Source organism: Semicossyphus pulcher, unplaced genomic scaffold (genome assembly GCF_022749685.1).
Source record: "Semicossyphus pulcher isolate SPU_LCO1_2020_fin unplaced genomic scaffold, fSemPul1.0.p SCAF_5, whole genome shotgun sequence".
Taxonomy (NCBI): domain Eukaryota; kingdom Metazoa; phylum Chordata; class Actinopteri; order Labriformes; family Labridae; genus Semicossyphus; species Semicossyphus pulcher.
This window is the reverse complement of record NW_027211726.1, coordinates 13,419,468-13,435,923: the sequence shown is the minus strand read 5'-3', so window position 1 is coordinate 13,435,923 and position 16,456 is coordinate 13,419,468. Positions and strand designations below refer to the sequence as shown.

Here is a 16,456-nt window from a genome sequence, read left to right as displayed (position 1 = left end):
GGGCATTTAATCAAGTATGCAGCAGCCCATTATTTTATCGGTTAATTATATCGGCGGATATCGGCATGTTGGCCGATATATGCGATAGTTCATTTTTAAGCCGATATCGGCCGATACCGATAACGTGCCGATAATATCGTGCATCCCTACTTCATGCTACAACCTAGAAGAAAAGTCTAGCTTAAAGGTCATTACGAGTGCAGCCCTTCACCACCTGTGCAGCCAGAGTCTGTGTGCCTGTAAACGTGCATGGGACACAGCTACTGTCACATAATGTCGTCTACTCAAAAGTAAATGAAGGCAAGGCTACTTTTGAGTGAGTGTATTTGGGTTATCAGCGACATATACGGCACCATGTTGGTACATATAAGGACTGTCCAAGGAGCGTTCGTGACAGGGAGTGTTTACTTTTAGCAGGACACCTGCAAACCATGTACAGTGCCTGTCCTCTTTCTATATTTGCCCATGCCAGTGTCAGACAGCGGCTGACAGAGGACCGAACCAAGTGTGCTAAAAGTCAGAGGGAGGTTATTTTGTTAGAATATTAGAATTAAAGAATCGAAATAATTAAAATAACAGTGTAATGACAGTGCCTGTTGTAAAACCTAATGTTTAATGTGTCATCTACAGCCAAGATGAACATCATGAACATGGAGTCCTTTCTTTCACCTTGCCAGTTGTTGACATCACAAAGACATGCACAGTGAACAGCAAAGAAATACATCTGTGTACTTATTTGTTGTGTTAGGTTGGTTGATGTGTACTGTGTGCCTCTGGTAGACAGTTTTATGCTCCTCTGTTTTATGCTCCGGAACTAACAGCCTCGATGAGGACATCAAAGTTTTTCTAATCTAAATCTAATCTGAAATCTTAACCGCACACAGGACATGGTGCTGATACATAGTGGGTCCTAATTTTAGCCAACCCTATCTCTTCTTTCATCTGTGGAAATGGTACCATGGTGTTTACTCAGGCCCTGAAGGAAGAGGGCAAAAGGGGGGATGCATTAGCTACCCCTGGATTGGGCCAAGAGTCCTCCGGAAGCAAACCCAACATTTTGTTTGATAAAATGTTTAAGTGCCCTGGGAAAAACATTAATAAGTTTAATTCATATTAAAAACAGATTTTTTGATCCAGTGTGCACTAACCATCCCGTTTTTCAGAGAGAAAAAGTTACATGGTTTGAGCTGAAGTTGTGATCCAATCATTTGCCTTAAGAGTCGAAATTGATTATCTTGCAAGATGTGTTAAATTAGTTTCCTTTGACATAGATTTCACCACAAAATGCCTCTTTCTCCATCCTTGCGCTGCTATAACAAAGAGTTATGCTCTCATTTCATGTCACGCTGTGTTCATGCTCTCCTCTCTCTCTGGATTTGGTAGGTTTGACAGCCTCCAATGTTGAAAAGGAATGAACATGTCACCCATAAGGGAGTCCTTTCCTGTGCTGGATGTAAAGGAGGCAAACACACGGCAGTTCTCCTTGAAAACTCTCGGAATCTGAATACCCTCTCCAAGGAATTGGGTTGAAAGGAGAGGATGCAGTCTATATCAACACCAGCGTAAAAAAGGTTTTATGTTTGGTATGTTGCTTCTCTATGTATTATGGGTGTACCAAATATCATCAGGGATTGCTTTTTTCCATCTGAGGACCCACACACACACATATGCACAAAGATACTTTCTGACCTTCATAGTTGAGTTTGAAGCCGTGTGCAGAGACAGCAAAGTCGCTGGTCAACCTCAAAGAGAAGACGTTTCCTGTGCTGGTGACAGGGGCAGGGACCTGGAAGCCTGTTAGCCTGTGGAAACACAGAGGAGAAAAGTGTTGACATTATCAACCAGTAAACATACAGGAAACAAACAATGCCCGCTCTATTGTTGAGTGCATGAAAGGCCTTACAGTTTGTTTGGGATCAGCATATTAATGTGTTAAACCGACACATTCAACAATTAAATACAAACATATATAGGAGACACTGACTATGTATTTTAACCTTCTGTTTACTAGTTATAAAATGTTTGTTATACATACAGAAATGAGGGTTATGTATAGAGATAGACCGATATGGTTTTTTCAGGGCCGATACCGATTATTAGTAGTCAAGGAGGCCGATAACCGATATTTGAAGCCGATATTCATTTGCAGTAAAAGTGAAAATACTGGCGTCAAAATTTTAGTAATAATACAAACTCCAACACTTAACTTTGTTTAAATGCCTTTAAGCATATGCATCAGAGCCAAAATAACCCAGTTTTAAATTGATCTCTTATCGGCCGTCGGATAAAAAAAAATAATAATAAAAAAATGGCCGATGCCAATATGCGTCAAAATGCCGAATATCGGCCCGGCCGATAATCGGTCTATGCCTAGTTATGTAGTTAAAGTTTTGCTATTATCCGCAATCTAAGTCATTTACTTTCTGTTGTCAACTCAGACAACAAAACTTGAACTTTTAATGTCTTTAATTTAGTAAATCTTTGTACAAAAACTTTGCTGTGTTTTCACAAGAAGCCTCAGACAACACGATGCTGTGTGCAACGTGAGCCGTACAGAAAGACTCCCAGTGTTTTCTCCTACTATTTTTACACTCCTTGATTACACTCTCATCTCTGATGTTTCCTCCACCCATTACCACTGGCTGCCGCGGGACCTCTGAGGCAGAACACAAACAGCTTTCCATTATTTGAAAACATAAAGAAGGGCTGCACTAAAACACACCACTCGATAGGGGCTTTTAAATAAATCAGGCCACGGGATCAAAGCGTAGCCACGAGCATAGTGAGCCGTGGTCAGCTAAGCAGTGCTGCTGAAATGGGTCTGTGTGCAGACAGGTGAACAATAAAACTGGAGTCAAGTAGGGAGGCAGGAGTGCCTTAAACCTGAACTACACAAGTTTGAGAGTGTCCTTCAAATGTAAGCCTACACATGCCCAGGTGTGCCTTCAGCTCGGAGGTTCCTTGAATGAAATGAGGCAGCTGGCTTTTTTTTTTTTGTGCTTTTTTTCAGATGTGGCAAAAAGCCAAACCTTCTCCCTGCTACTGCGACATTTTGTTGTTGTCCTGCAGCTACAGTTCTTCCTTCCTTCTTCCTTCCATTTCCTCCCTTCCTCTTTCATCCCTCCTCCTTCTTTTCTTACCCTTACTCCACTTGTTCCATCCTTTCCTCTGGCATTAAGTCACACAACTACTTCTTCTTCTTCTTCGCTCTTTACTGTTACATACTTCCTCCCCATTCCCTGTCTTCCTTCCTGCACTTCTCTCCGTGGCATTTATCCACCTCAATCTCTGCACCTCCTCTCTCCTATGCAGTTCTTTTTATCTCCCTGCCTTTTCCTGCCTTTATTTTTCACTTCTCTCACATCCTTTCCTTTTCCACCCTGTCCCCTAATTTCTCCTCTCCATCCATGATCCTTTTTCTATATGGCCTGTGTTTTCTAGATGGATCCTAACTCAGTCGTCAGAGTGCCTTCTAAAGTGTATTTTCCTCTCCACTCATTATAGCTTCTCTTCTTATATTTCATATTACAAAGAGGACACTTGCGGAATCAAAAGAAAATAGCTGGCAGAGGAGAGGTCTTCAATGTTCTACTAGCAACATTTTTAATTTATAAAGCTCTCCAACAGCGGTAGTTTCTTTAAAAACCTGCCCCCTCTCTGACCTCTACCTACTCTTCCTCTCAACTCTTATTCATCCTTCCCTCCTACCTTGCTTTTATTCTCTATACAGACCTATTTTATCGCTCTTGTCTCTTCTTTTCTTCTCTGCTCCTCCTCCTTGCTTCTTTCACCCTCTCACATGGCCCTTTTCATATTGCGGTCATTGTCTGCCCCCTCCTGACCCTTTGTCTCATCTTCCCTTTGCCTCCTATTTTGTCTCTAATCGCAACTTGAATGTATTCCAACATGCAGGTGCCCTTCTTCCAAATCGCTCCATTCTGCTGGTGGAAGCTGCTCATCAGCCCGTCATGCGTGCCTCCGTCTCTGCAACACATTTGCTTTCCATTGTTTGCAGTTTCCTCTATCTTCTTTTGTTTGGCCCATCCTGCCGCCGTGATTGTTTCCCGACTGATTTACTCCCGTTCTATTTCTTCATTCTCTCTGATATAGTCCAATACCACACAAAGAACAAAGAGAACAAATGGCAGCCACTCTCTTAAAAGCCTCAAACCATTTCTTTTAATCTCTTCCTCTGTTTCTAATCTAAATCTGATCTTTATTTGTCTGTTTCTGCAGCCGTCCTATTCTTGGTTAGTCTCTCTTTTCATACCTACTTTTTTTAATATTAAATGCTTTAAAAGTTTTGTGCGTGCAGCTTGACATATCTTTGTGAAATCATAATCCTACAAAACGTGTTGTTCCAAAACACAGATCCTTTTGAAACAGCGAGCGAAGCTTCTTGATAAAACGCAGCCAGCGCAAAAACAGCAAATATTGTGATATGTAAATAAACCTTGAATAATTCCCTCTCTTCCGCTTCCTCTCAAATATCTTATTTGTAATGCTTCACGCCTGCACAAACAAACTTCCAACACATATGCACACACATATACACTCTGTATACTCTATTTCCTGTGAAGCCATTTATCTCTGGATGTATGTGTTTGGAGATTTATGAGGTAAAACCAAAATTCTTTTACATAAAATGAGAGAGGGATAGAACAAAGGGAGTCCGATGTTCAGGGTCTATCCTAGTGGGAGTTTGTGTGTGTGTGTGATGTATAGAGTGAAATCACATTAGCAAGTGAATGAAGATCTAGCTAATATCAGCAGAGTGCTTTCTGTACTCCACAAAAAAACGCACGCACACAAACGTAAAGGGCAAAACACACACACACAGATAGAGACACACATAGAGACACGCCATTCTCTTTATTTTCTCCCAAAAAGCAACCATGCAGTCTGGCTAATGCGATTGTCAGACCCCCTCTCTCTGTTTCTCCTTCTCTCTTCCTCCTTCTCTCTTCCTCCTTCTCTTGTATCTGATGGTCTCTTTATTGCCAACAGGCAAAAGAGATTTTTCATTATTATTACTGCCATGAAAGAGGAGAGACTGAGTTGAGGAGATGAACTGTAAAAATATAACAAAAGGAAGTTTTTCCACGGTTGAGGTTTTGTGTTGTGTTGAAATTAATTTTCCGATCAAATTAGACACGATTTGACCTGCACTCTTTAATCGCTTCAATGAGTTATCGGACACGGTGATACGGCGTGCATTGACATGTGCTTAGGGGAAATATTCATGTGAGTGAAACATGAAATTAACTAGTTTCATGTTCGGGTTATGTCGACTACATTTCAGCTCAATTCACTGTCAGCAACTATTTCTGGCATAATTGGTTTGTCTTACTGACTGACTTTTGGATATGATTTACACTTACATCATGTAAATGACATCTTAAAAAACAGGCCCATATGTGTATATATAATAAAATCCATCCATATATTATCTATACCGCTTATACTGTTCAAGGGCCTGGAGCCAATCCCAGGTGTCACTGTCGGAGAGGCGGGGTTACACCCTGGTCTGATCGCCAGTCAATCACAGGGCCGACACATAGAGACAGACAATCTTTCACACTCACACCCACATCTACGGGCAATTTGGAGTCACCAGTGAACCTAACAAGCATGCCTTTGGACTGTGAACTCCACACTGAAAGGCCCACTTCGTCAGAACCGGGATTCGAACCTTCTAGCTGTGAGGCAACAGCGCTAACCACTGCACCACCGTGAAGCCCTACATAATAATATATACAGAAAAATATCTCCATCTTTTAGACATCAGTCTGGCAACCTAAATAAGGTAACTCCAGACGGTTTGAGCTGGTTTGGGTTGGTTGTGTTTGTGGAGTACTGCTCAAACTAACTTAAACAACAAAGAAAAACATGCATTATCTAGATCAGTGGCTTCAACCGTCTAGCTTCAGGAAGTTTTTTAACCACTCATATTTATTTAATACAAATTGTGCAGTTTGGACCTGAGTTGAAGCGAAACATCACAAAACACAACAGTATTGTGTTGACCAAAATGACCAGCAGGTCATAAGAGGAAAATATTCTCTCTACAATCCATGAAATTAGCAGCCTTTTTTTAACAGAAATAAACACCAAAAAAAAGTGCAACATTAAAGCAACTACTGTCAGGCTCATCAAGTTCCAAAAATGTAAATGTAAGATTAAGAACTGTACACTACTACAGCAAAGAAACCCATGTCCTTCAAAATAAAAGCGTAGCGTAGACCCACTTTAAACTGCCCCGCGGGTCCCGACCCACCAGTTGAGAACCAGGGATCTAGATTATTTAAATTAATTATTAGCATCCAGGCTAACCAAGCATCCAACCACAGGTCAAAAACAGTCATCAATGGTGTGTAACAAATGAAACCAAACCATCTAATTAGGAGCACCTTAATCTTAACAAAAAGTACTCTTTGAATTATGTCTTGAGTCACTGAGACATTGTTCTCACTAGTAGACAACAGCAAGGTCAAAATATAGCTAAAAACTTTAAGTCAAATGTTTTGCAGAAGCACAGATTACTGCAATTGAACACACAAAAGCCGAACACAAGGCAGAGTGACATTTGAAGCAAGGTCTTGGAGGTTAGGCTGCAAGGGAATACTTCTGATACATTACAGCTTTTCATACTTGAATATATATTTTTGTATTCATTGTAACTTAATCTAAGCTGATTTCACCCAAATTAAGGCCAAAGTCCTTTATTTTCTCTCCAGAATTAATGGGTAGAGAAGCTCAGTATTAGAGTTAAAAGCTGTTTATTTCCCCTAAGCTAGTGTCACTTTGTGTAGTCTGTCGGTCCCAAACCACAAAAGTAGCAGCACCAAGAGACCCCTGGGCGTGTTTGTCTCTGAGCAAGAGAAATTGTGTACATCTGTGGATGTGGGTGAATGGGTGTGTGTATTTTATTGAGTCGTTATTGACCCGAGGCCTGACCCCACAAACCAAACTGCTCTGAACCTCCTCCACCAGCATCTCCCCATGTTCCCTTATCTATCCATTACTTTCCCTCCCTTCCTCTCAACCTTCCCAATTCTTTCCATTGGGACGATGGTAACTGTGTCAATTTCCTGGCCATTTACTCCCTTTCCGATTGTCTCCCTTTCCCAGGAGGGATGTAGCTTTCTACATGTACACTTCCTATTGCCTCTCTCCATACTTCTTCTGTACCTGTCTTTGCACTTAGACCGAACATAAATCACAATCACAAAGAGTCTTTGTCTTCAATGTGAACAACAAAACTGAACTCTCTCACTCTTCTCAGCCTCTATTGTTGTGTATAATCCATGATTATACTGTATTTGTGACACAAAATAGCTAATTTAGCAGAGACCTGACAAAACAAACATAATAGCTCAAACTATTATAACAGCCATCAGTGTTTCCCACAGAATGAAAGTGTGACTGTGGCCAGGGGGTTGGGGTTGACAGTTTGAAATACACCCTTAAATAACAAAACAGCAGCATAAGCAGGCCTACATTAGACAGCACAATCTTTAAAGACCAGCTCCAGTCATGTTTTAAGACATATAAAATGCTGTACTTGAAATAATAAAGTGTGTCTGATATGTTTTGTCTGCAAAATACAAATTACCTTGTAAAAATCCTCCCAAGGCCTCCCTTTTTAAAAATTCCACAATCTGCATAGGCCCCGCCCACTATGCAAATTTCCAACCGCCCCCTCTGTCGCAAAAACAAAACACCTCTCTGCCATCGTTTAGTGGCAACTTGTTGAAACTTAGCCAGCTTGATATATAGTAATTAGTAGCAGTAATGTTAACGTTAGTAGTCAGAAGTGAGTTTGCAAAAATTACGATGATGGTTACAGTTGGCTCGCGCATTCCGAAGTGGTTGCCATAGGTTACACATAATGATATGCATAGCGTCACCCTGTCCATTAACAGGATTGGCTCCTTAGGGTTGTGACGTCTCAAACCTGCCAATCTGAAAACGTGTTGTTCAGCCTGTCCTTGGTACACTGCAGTTTAAAAGCAGACAGGCCCAGCCATGGAGATGACTGCTTAAGTTGTCCCTGATGTGTCTTGTAGCACATGAAGAACACCACATGGAGATGGTTCTAAGCTTAATCCAAAAGGCAACTGGACTTGGCTGAAGTTCTTCAAGACGTTTCACCTCTCATCCGAAAGGCTTCTTCAGTTCTAAACTGGCTGATGGACGGAGCTATATTCAACCAAGTCCAGTTGCCTTTTGGATCTTTAACAAGAAGTAAGAGAACGTCTCTTTCTTGCTCTCTCTGGGGAGATTGTCCACAAACGATCACACATGTTGAACTCTCACACGATTAAAAAACAAAAAATTAACGAGATATTCTAAAACTTTCTCCTGGCATTGATGGGACGCTGCATTCTCGAGAACTGAAGGGACTTTAGCTCAGAGTGACCTTAACCTTTGACTACCAAAATCGAATAATTCCACCCACCTCGAGTGGATATTTGTGCCAAATTAGAAATGTACCCTCCAGGCGTTTCTGAGATATCACGGTCCAAAGAATGGATTGAAAACGGTTGAAAAGTGTTTACTGACCTTTTGAGGTAATAAGGTTCTTTAAATCCAAATTCAAATTAATATATATATTCATAAATATAACCGATTTAAATCATGTAGGTCAACATGAGGGAAATATTTAACGTGATATAAGAGCTTCTTTCTCTTTGTTAGAAACAGCTGGTCTCCCACTTCCCACTCCTCCACTTCATGTCAGAAGATTTATTTCCCCCACTCATGTCCAAAGTTCAGGGTCTGTAGTGAGTGATTGATTAGCAACACTAGCCGCAGTGACACACACACACACACACACACACACACACACACACACACACCACAGTCATTTTTCAGGTTACTGTATATGTGGTGAATAGTCACTGGTCTGTCCTGTAAATCACTCATTCGCTACCCACCCTGAACTCCGTGTGTGTATTTCAGCGTGCCTGTGTGTGTGTGTGTTTGTGTGTTCTTTTGTGTCGCCGGGTCCTTGACCATGGTGGCATGCTATCCATTACATTAGTCACACGCACGTAAATTCAGAAGATACTGATACACATAAACACACATGGGCCAGGTCACCCTTACACCCCACTCATTGACTGGCTCCATTCATCACAGAGGGGGAGGGGGAGGGAGGGGAGGGGAGTGAAAGACGGACAGAAACGTTTGCTCCCTAAAGTCTCGGAAATGTATGATAAGCTGAATAAAACACTTAATTCACCAAAACCCAGTGAAAGGGAATCATTATGTGTAACTGAATACTGACAATTGAAAATTGAATAAAACCATATTATATCTATTGAAGCGAGGGAAAGCTAAAATATTAAACCGTAGCACTGAATCAAAGAACAAATATTCCGACTCAATGACCTCGCATAAACACAAAAGATGAACATGCACGCATTGATTCAGAAAAAAAGCAGAGTAAACCTCGTCACCGCTCATGCACATATGCTTGGATGCACACAAGACTGTTGGGTCGGAATGGAAGAAAACCAATTTCCTTCCCGCAGATAGCATTCAGTGCTGCTAGCATGGCTTTGTCCGTCAGTCCGTAAGCGTCCTCAACAATGTGCATGTGTTTCTGGGTGTGTGTGTGTGTTTGAGCAGCCTTTCCTTTTATCTTGGCATATGTCTGCAGTGTGTGTGTCTACCTGCTCATATGTGTGTGTGTGTGTTTGTGTGTCGCTCATTGTCACACTTATTGGCACCAAGCAGTGCAAACACCCATCCCTTCCAATCCCCCTCAGCATTGCTGAGATGCCCAGGGACGATAAGGCCTTTTGTGGTGCGTCGTGGAGGAGTGGGGAGGGTTTCTCAGAGCTTTGGTGGTGACAGGGGCAACATGGCTGCTCTCAGTGCACCCCCGAGGAGAGACACTCTGACTGGGGTTGAACAGTGGATTAACCCCCGTCAGCCCCAGAGGTTCGAAGACAAACATGCAGAGACTCGGACTGATATGAGCTGACGCACACTAAATGCGCAACCGAAATAGCAGAAAAGAGTACTGGCTCCTCCAATGTTCTGTCCATGCAGATTTTGCAGGGTTTTAATCAACTTCGTGTTTGTTTTATTGTATTTCATTTATGTTTAAGATACATATATTTAATAATTTGATGTCAAGCAGGAGCATTGGAACTTTTTCACATTCATTATTGCCTTTTTTTCTCCATTTCATTAATCAAATCTAAGAGGAAAATTCCCCTGACACACTTTAAAGCAAAGATCAGGCGTAATTTTCACAGATATATGCATCAACTAGGCAAGAAACAATATAGTGCACGCAAAAGACTCCATGCTTACGCAATATAGACCAATATGTGCACATATATTTGCCCTGCACCATCCTCTCATTTTTATAAAACTGTCATGTCACTGGTTGAAACGCAAGCCAATGCCTGCTGGGCTTAGCTGGAGACAGAATTGGATTTTTAAAGCCGAACTTCTCAGACTTGGTTTATCTCACGAGACTTTCACTCGTAACAGTAAACAGTATCCTTCCATTGTTGGAAAAGGAGTTGTTGCTTCCACTATTAAATGATGAATGTTGTGTACCTCCTTCTCCCTCCCTCCCTCTGTCTCTCTCAGCCTCTCTCTCTCCCATCTCTCAGGCAGTTAGATAGATAGTGAGTGCTGCCCCCCTGAGCTAAAGCTTGTTTAGGCTGCTGGCTACCCTATCACTTACTATTAAACCTGACACGCATACAGAGAAAGGGGCAAACAAACACATGAAGGAATAGATTGGAAGGGGCGCACACATTAATGCGGGGTGCACAAAAATGTTGTGTTTGCATGCAAGTGCACCTGTATTTTGCAGATAGGAGGAGACAGATTGCATGTCTGCGGGCATTTAAAGGGGAGGTGTCAGGGCTGACAGCACCTTAAAGGGACAGTCAATAGAGAGATATATATGGATGGATGGATGGAGACAAGAAGGAGAGGGATGGGGAGAGACAGAGGGAGGATGTAGGTGAGGAAATATGATGGGAGAGGACACACACACACACACACACACACACACACACACACTTGTGTTGACATACTTGATTTAATTGTTCACAGACTGTTGTATAATGTTTTATAAGACAGAAGTCTAGTGTGTTAGCAATATTCAATCTGCTGCCAACTCTAAGTGCGAGTTGTGTGTGAGTGTATTAAATTTGTAGACATTATTAAATAAAAAAAGGAAATGTAATTTTACGATGCTGAATATTTAACTTCAACTTAATCATAAACAACAATTTGGAGATGGGTTCAAGCATGTAGCACGATCAAATAGATCTAATTTCCAATTACACTATGTGTATTTTAAGAACAAGATATACAAATGTCTTCATTGATTTGTAAATAAATTATGATAATCTAAAAAGCACCTTCCTACACAAATATCTCACACATAATTCATCATATATACCATATATGTAACCCAGCAGCAGCCTGGTCACGCTGCAGTTGTATGGCAAGCGATGCTTTTGCTTTCCTCAGGTTGTGAGGAATAAATACATCCTCTGTATCCTCTGTATTTCACCATACAAGAGTTCGATTTGTTTTGTTTTGGATGTGAAGCATAAAAGGACTACTGCCTGCCTTTTCTTGTGCAACGCTGTGTTGTACAAGGTTAAATAAATCAACCTTGAACCTTTAGCCTGAAATCCTTGTTAAAGATTTTATGTTGAACCTGCAAAACATACCCGCCTTGCCCTCCGACTCTGGTGTTGGAAACAGGTTATTTACCCTTCGAACAATAATGTATTAATGTGCAATGGGATTTATCAATAAATCATGCTTGACTAAAGTGATGGCAAGCTCTAGCTTGTTGGGCAACTGCTGTAAAGGGGCTTATTCTCAGTGAGACCCTTGTGGAAGATAATGTCAGGTATTTTTTGAAATGTTAGATTGGCGAGGTCGGCTAGGGGTCTCACTGTCATCTAATCAATTTTTCATGTTTAACACTTCAATAAACAACTTTGTTTTCCTTTGTGTGTGTGTGTGTCTGTTTGCACTGAGGTCTATAACCTTGCCTGCAGTAATAACTACCTCCTTGACATCTGAGAGGCTACAAACAACCTCACAGCAAAACAGTAGACTCATGCACACACACTCAAACACACAGTAACAAACCTACATACACATGCGAGACAACAAATGTTGGCAAAGAATCGTATGTACATGTATGCACTGAGGAAATGGTTGTGTGTTAACATGGCTCTTTGCCTGAAGGCTTCTGGCTCGTTTTCCTGTTCATGAAAAATCTTTTTTTCTTTTAATGGAAAACACAAATCTAAATTAAAAACAAAGACAACAAAACCACAGGCATACTCCCCAAAGCCTGGTGGATCCTCTGGATAAAATACATTGTACCAACTTTAAACCCCCTTAAAATCTTGCTTGTGCTCTTTTTTGGTTAAACATTTGATGTAGAAATTCACTGCTGGGTATGTCTGTATGTTATGACATCACATCCCCAAACCACACTAATTATGCTGCATGTGTTCAGAGTAGGGATGCACGATATTATCGGCACGTTATCGGTATCGGCCGACACGCTGATATCCGCCGATATAATTAAACGATAAAATAATGGGCTGCTGCATACTTGATTAAATGCCCGACCTCGGCGCAATGTCCCCGGCGCGAAGAAGACCTGCGCTGCGCAGCGTGATGACGTCACGTGTGTCTACCTGCAGCATGAGAGAGTTAGAAGCCAAAATGTCCGTGGTGTGGAAGTTTTTCAAAGTGTCCGAAATAGACAGCAAAACTGCTATTTGCAATGACTGCTCAGCTTCGGTGATGCGAGGAGGAGCCAAGGCAAAGTCTTTCAACACTACAAACTTGATTAACCATCTCAAGACCCGTCACCCCAACCGTTGTAACAAATGTGATAAGAGTATCACCATTATACTGTACGCTAATTCCAATACAGAAGAGAGTTGATGATCTCTGCAATTAGGTGTGCGGGAAAAAAATATCGGTATCGTTATCGGTAATCGGCTAAATGAGTTGTAAAATATCGGCATTTCGGATATCGGCAAAAAATCCAATATTGTGCATCCCTAGTTCAGAGGTGAGACAAACTAAGAGGGCATTGAAATGATGGTTTGAAACTTGATGTTACTTAGGTGTTAGTCTCAGCCTAAATGGAATGGTATATTAGTAATATTTTGTGATGAAACTCTCTTTTGTTCACAAATACAATAAAACTGATTGATTTATGCACATATAATATATATTAATTTATTTTAAAGCAGCCAGACAACTTCTTGTTACACTTACAGGTTGTTCTTTCAAAATCTATTTGTAATGTCGAGCACATCTTGACAGCAGACTCAATGCTGAATCAGTTGCTAGATTGTAGCACGCATTTTACTCTAAGAACGTGTGTGAAAATCACTCAATCAGAAAGCAAAGACAGACAGCTGCACATCCTCAGGTCTGCATTATACATTAGAAGCCTGTGCGATTGGACTGACACACGACAGGTATAATCTATCGGGCACACACTGAGTTAAAGCATTTGCATGTACTGGAGCACACTACATAATGAATGAGTCTATACCCTAACAAAGTGGTAGGTGAAGTGAGTATCTGGCACAAAGCCAGTGAATTCCTCTAGTCCTTCGCCGTCTATGACATCAAGACCAAAAACGGAGCAGAGTCAGGAACTTGAATTTGCTATTGTGTGAGAATAAATGAGTCATTTAAAATACTTTAGACTCAACTATAAAATGGCTTTAGCTTCCAATGGCCATTGAAATGCCTTTTTGTGTGTGAATGTCTTCAGGCTGCAGTGCGTATGTGTGTGTTTCCCACTGTGTGTCCTACTATGTTAGTTTTAGCCCCAGGGCTCAGGGCATATTCTGTCATCTAGTTTTAATGTTTAATAACACAAGGCGAGTACACAGTACTGCATACTAATGACTAGAAACGCACACACACACTGTCACACACACTCAAAACCACTCAAAGAGAACCATTAGAGAGCCTGTTGGAGCTTACAACATTTTCAAAGTTGGGAATAACAATGGTCATTATGGAGTGGAGTGACATTTTAAAAACACACACACACTATATATAATGCCCATGGTCCAGTGAGGATACACAGGCAATAATGGTCAAGTGACAGACAGTGATTAATTGATATATCAACCCTGTGTGTGTTCACATGTGCATGTGTGTTAAGGTCACTACATGGTCTTTTAATTGAATTCTTGTATTTCTGTCTTGAAGGATAATGGAGAGAGCATTAGAGCAGTGAGAAACACATTGTTCTCTCCCTCTCTCGCTCTCTCATCCTCTGAGCTTTTATGTTTCCTTATGTGTGTCTGTCTCTGCTCTTTTCTCCGACTCTCCCTGCGGGGGAGACATTGAAAGAGTTACACGGCCGCTAAATGGAATTTTTTAACATGTACTTTTACATGTTCATGTGTGAACACTAGTAATTAATCAAATGGGCTGTATTAATATCATTTCAGAGATGTGGGAATACTTTATGTAAGGTAAGGAGAGCGAGGTGAGGCAAGGTAAGGATAAAGATGAAGAGACACATGTAAATGAAATAAGTCACCATTCGCAAGACTGTAGGTAGGTAATAATCACAGGTTATTTCATGTCTTGATGTCTTAATCAGCCGTCACAGGTGAATGGGCTTGTAATGTCAGGTAGGAAAGAAAGAAGAAAGGGAAAACTGGCCCAAGCGCTACCTGAAGCCACACACATACCTTTTCTTGTTTTGTTTACCATAACTAGGCTGTCAATTTGCAGTTTAGGCCGTCACGTACAACATTTTCATTAAAAGCAATGATCAGTAACATTGTACAGCTAGACATGTTCGCAGACACCCAATTACCTGGATCCGCACAGAATCTGACTCTCTAGGAAAGTTTTGTGTTTCCCAACTTTTAGGCATGTTGGTGCAGCTTGACAGATGCTCCAAAGTCCAATGATCAATTGCACAGAATCCAGATTCCAGACAGGATGCCACAGCACAAGATCCCACCTTGACAGCATTTCACAGCCTGACATACAGAGTAGTATTCAGGCAGAATAGAAATCTCATCAAATTAAACAGGACAGCAAGCTGAGAGCTTTAGTGTCACAAACTTGTCAATTAATCAACTTCTAATAAGTAAAATAATTGTGAACGTAGCCTAAAGGGCCAGTTCGCCGATTTTCAACCTCAGTCCTATCATGCTATTATGGGGAGCTAATGCCATTATGGTAGAAAAAAAAATGCAATGTCGCTCTGTGCCTTTGGGGGATGCTATCCGCTTCTCCAGTGGGCCCTGGAAAACCTCTGCCAGACGACGTAAAACACGTCATCGGCGGATCTGCTAAACTACACTTCCTCAATCTAGGACGCCCGCCTCCGATGTCATGTCTCATTCAAAATCGTCAGGTTTGAAATGTAGACTGCAGACTTGAAGATGTTTTTAGACGATCCACCGGTATATTCTCGTCGTATTTCGTATTCTGTACCGCTCTGAGCCGTCGCCTGCAGCGAAAACAGTATGTCACGCCAGCATCTCTCCCTGGGCCGTTCCTTTCAGAGGGAGGGGCGCAATGCACGCTGGGTGTTGTGGGAATGTAGAATGGGCGAAACCACGATCTGTGGCGCCAATTTCAAATATTATTGCTTCTGTCGATTACAGAGAACACCAGCTTTGACTGACAGTGGCTTTTTCCAGGGGAGAACTGCTCCTTTAAGTGTCCAGACAGCCAGAAACAGCATACCTGTTCCTCCCTGACTGTTTGTCTGTCTCCTTTAAAAGAGATGACAAATGATTTTCATTTTAAGCATTCATATCACTTATTAAATATACTATTAAATATTGGTTTTATGCTTTATTGTGACTAACAATACAGAAGAACTAAAATGTTAAGCCACATATTTCCAATAAGGAGCAAAAACAGGTATTAAGAGAAGTACATGAAGAGAGAATACTGCAGGCATGCATGCTAAACCAAAGATGTTTGGATTAACTGTTAAACAAGTGCAAAACCATCTCTGGCATTACATGTAGAGATGGCGGTGGAGACAGGAAAGAAGTACAGAAAAACATTCCAACAATGTCAATGAGTCATTGATGCTGTGTCTTGTCGTTTGTGTTATGTGACATAAGAAAGGGAACCTTCCTATGTCGTCCCACGTCAACGTACAGTACTGATGGTTCAGTGCTCAGACTGAATGACTCACAATAGCACAGCTTCAGTGTGGTAATCGTCATATAATGAGAGAAGCATGTCTCTTCCTGCCCACACAGTTCACGAGTAAACTGAGAGGGAAGGTGGGAGGCTACGAGACTCCGGCAAGACACTGCTGTCTTAACAAAAAGCACATACCTATAAAAACTGTTTTACAGAGTAGAAAAAAAGGCTTATTTTATCACTGACAGGCATACGTTTGAACTATCAATGGTTTTTACAGGAGTCC

The 16,456-nt window shown here is 41.3% G+C and overlaps 1 protein-coding gene across 1 annotated transcript in view; it reads right to left on the bottom strand.

Annotated features, from left to right (window-relative positions):
• csmd3b (CUB and Sushi multiple domains 3b) overlaps nucleotides 1–16,456 on the bottom strand; it is a 379,947-nt gene that overhangs the window by 264,893 nt on the left and 98,598 nt on the right. The window contains exon 3 of the mRNA XM_069681472.1: nucleotides 1,690–1,802. Within this exon, the coding sequence (XP_069537573.1) occupies nucleotides 1,690–1,802 (113 nt within the window). The remainder of the gene's footprint in view (nucleotides 1–1,689; nucleotides 1,803–16,456) is intronic.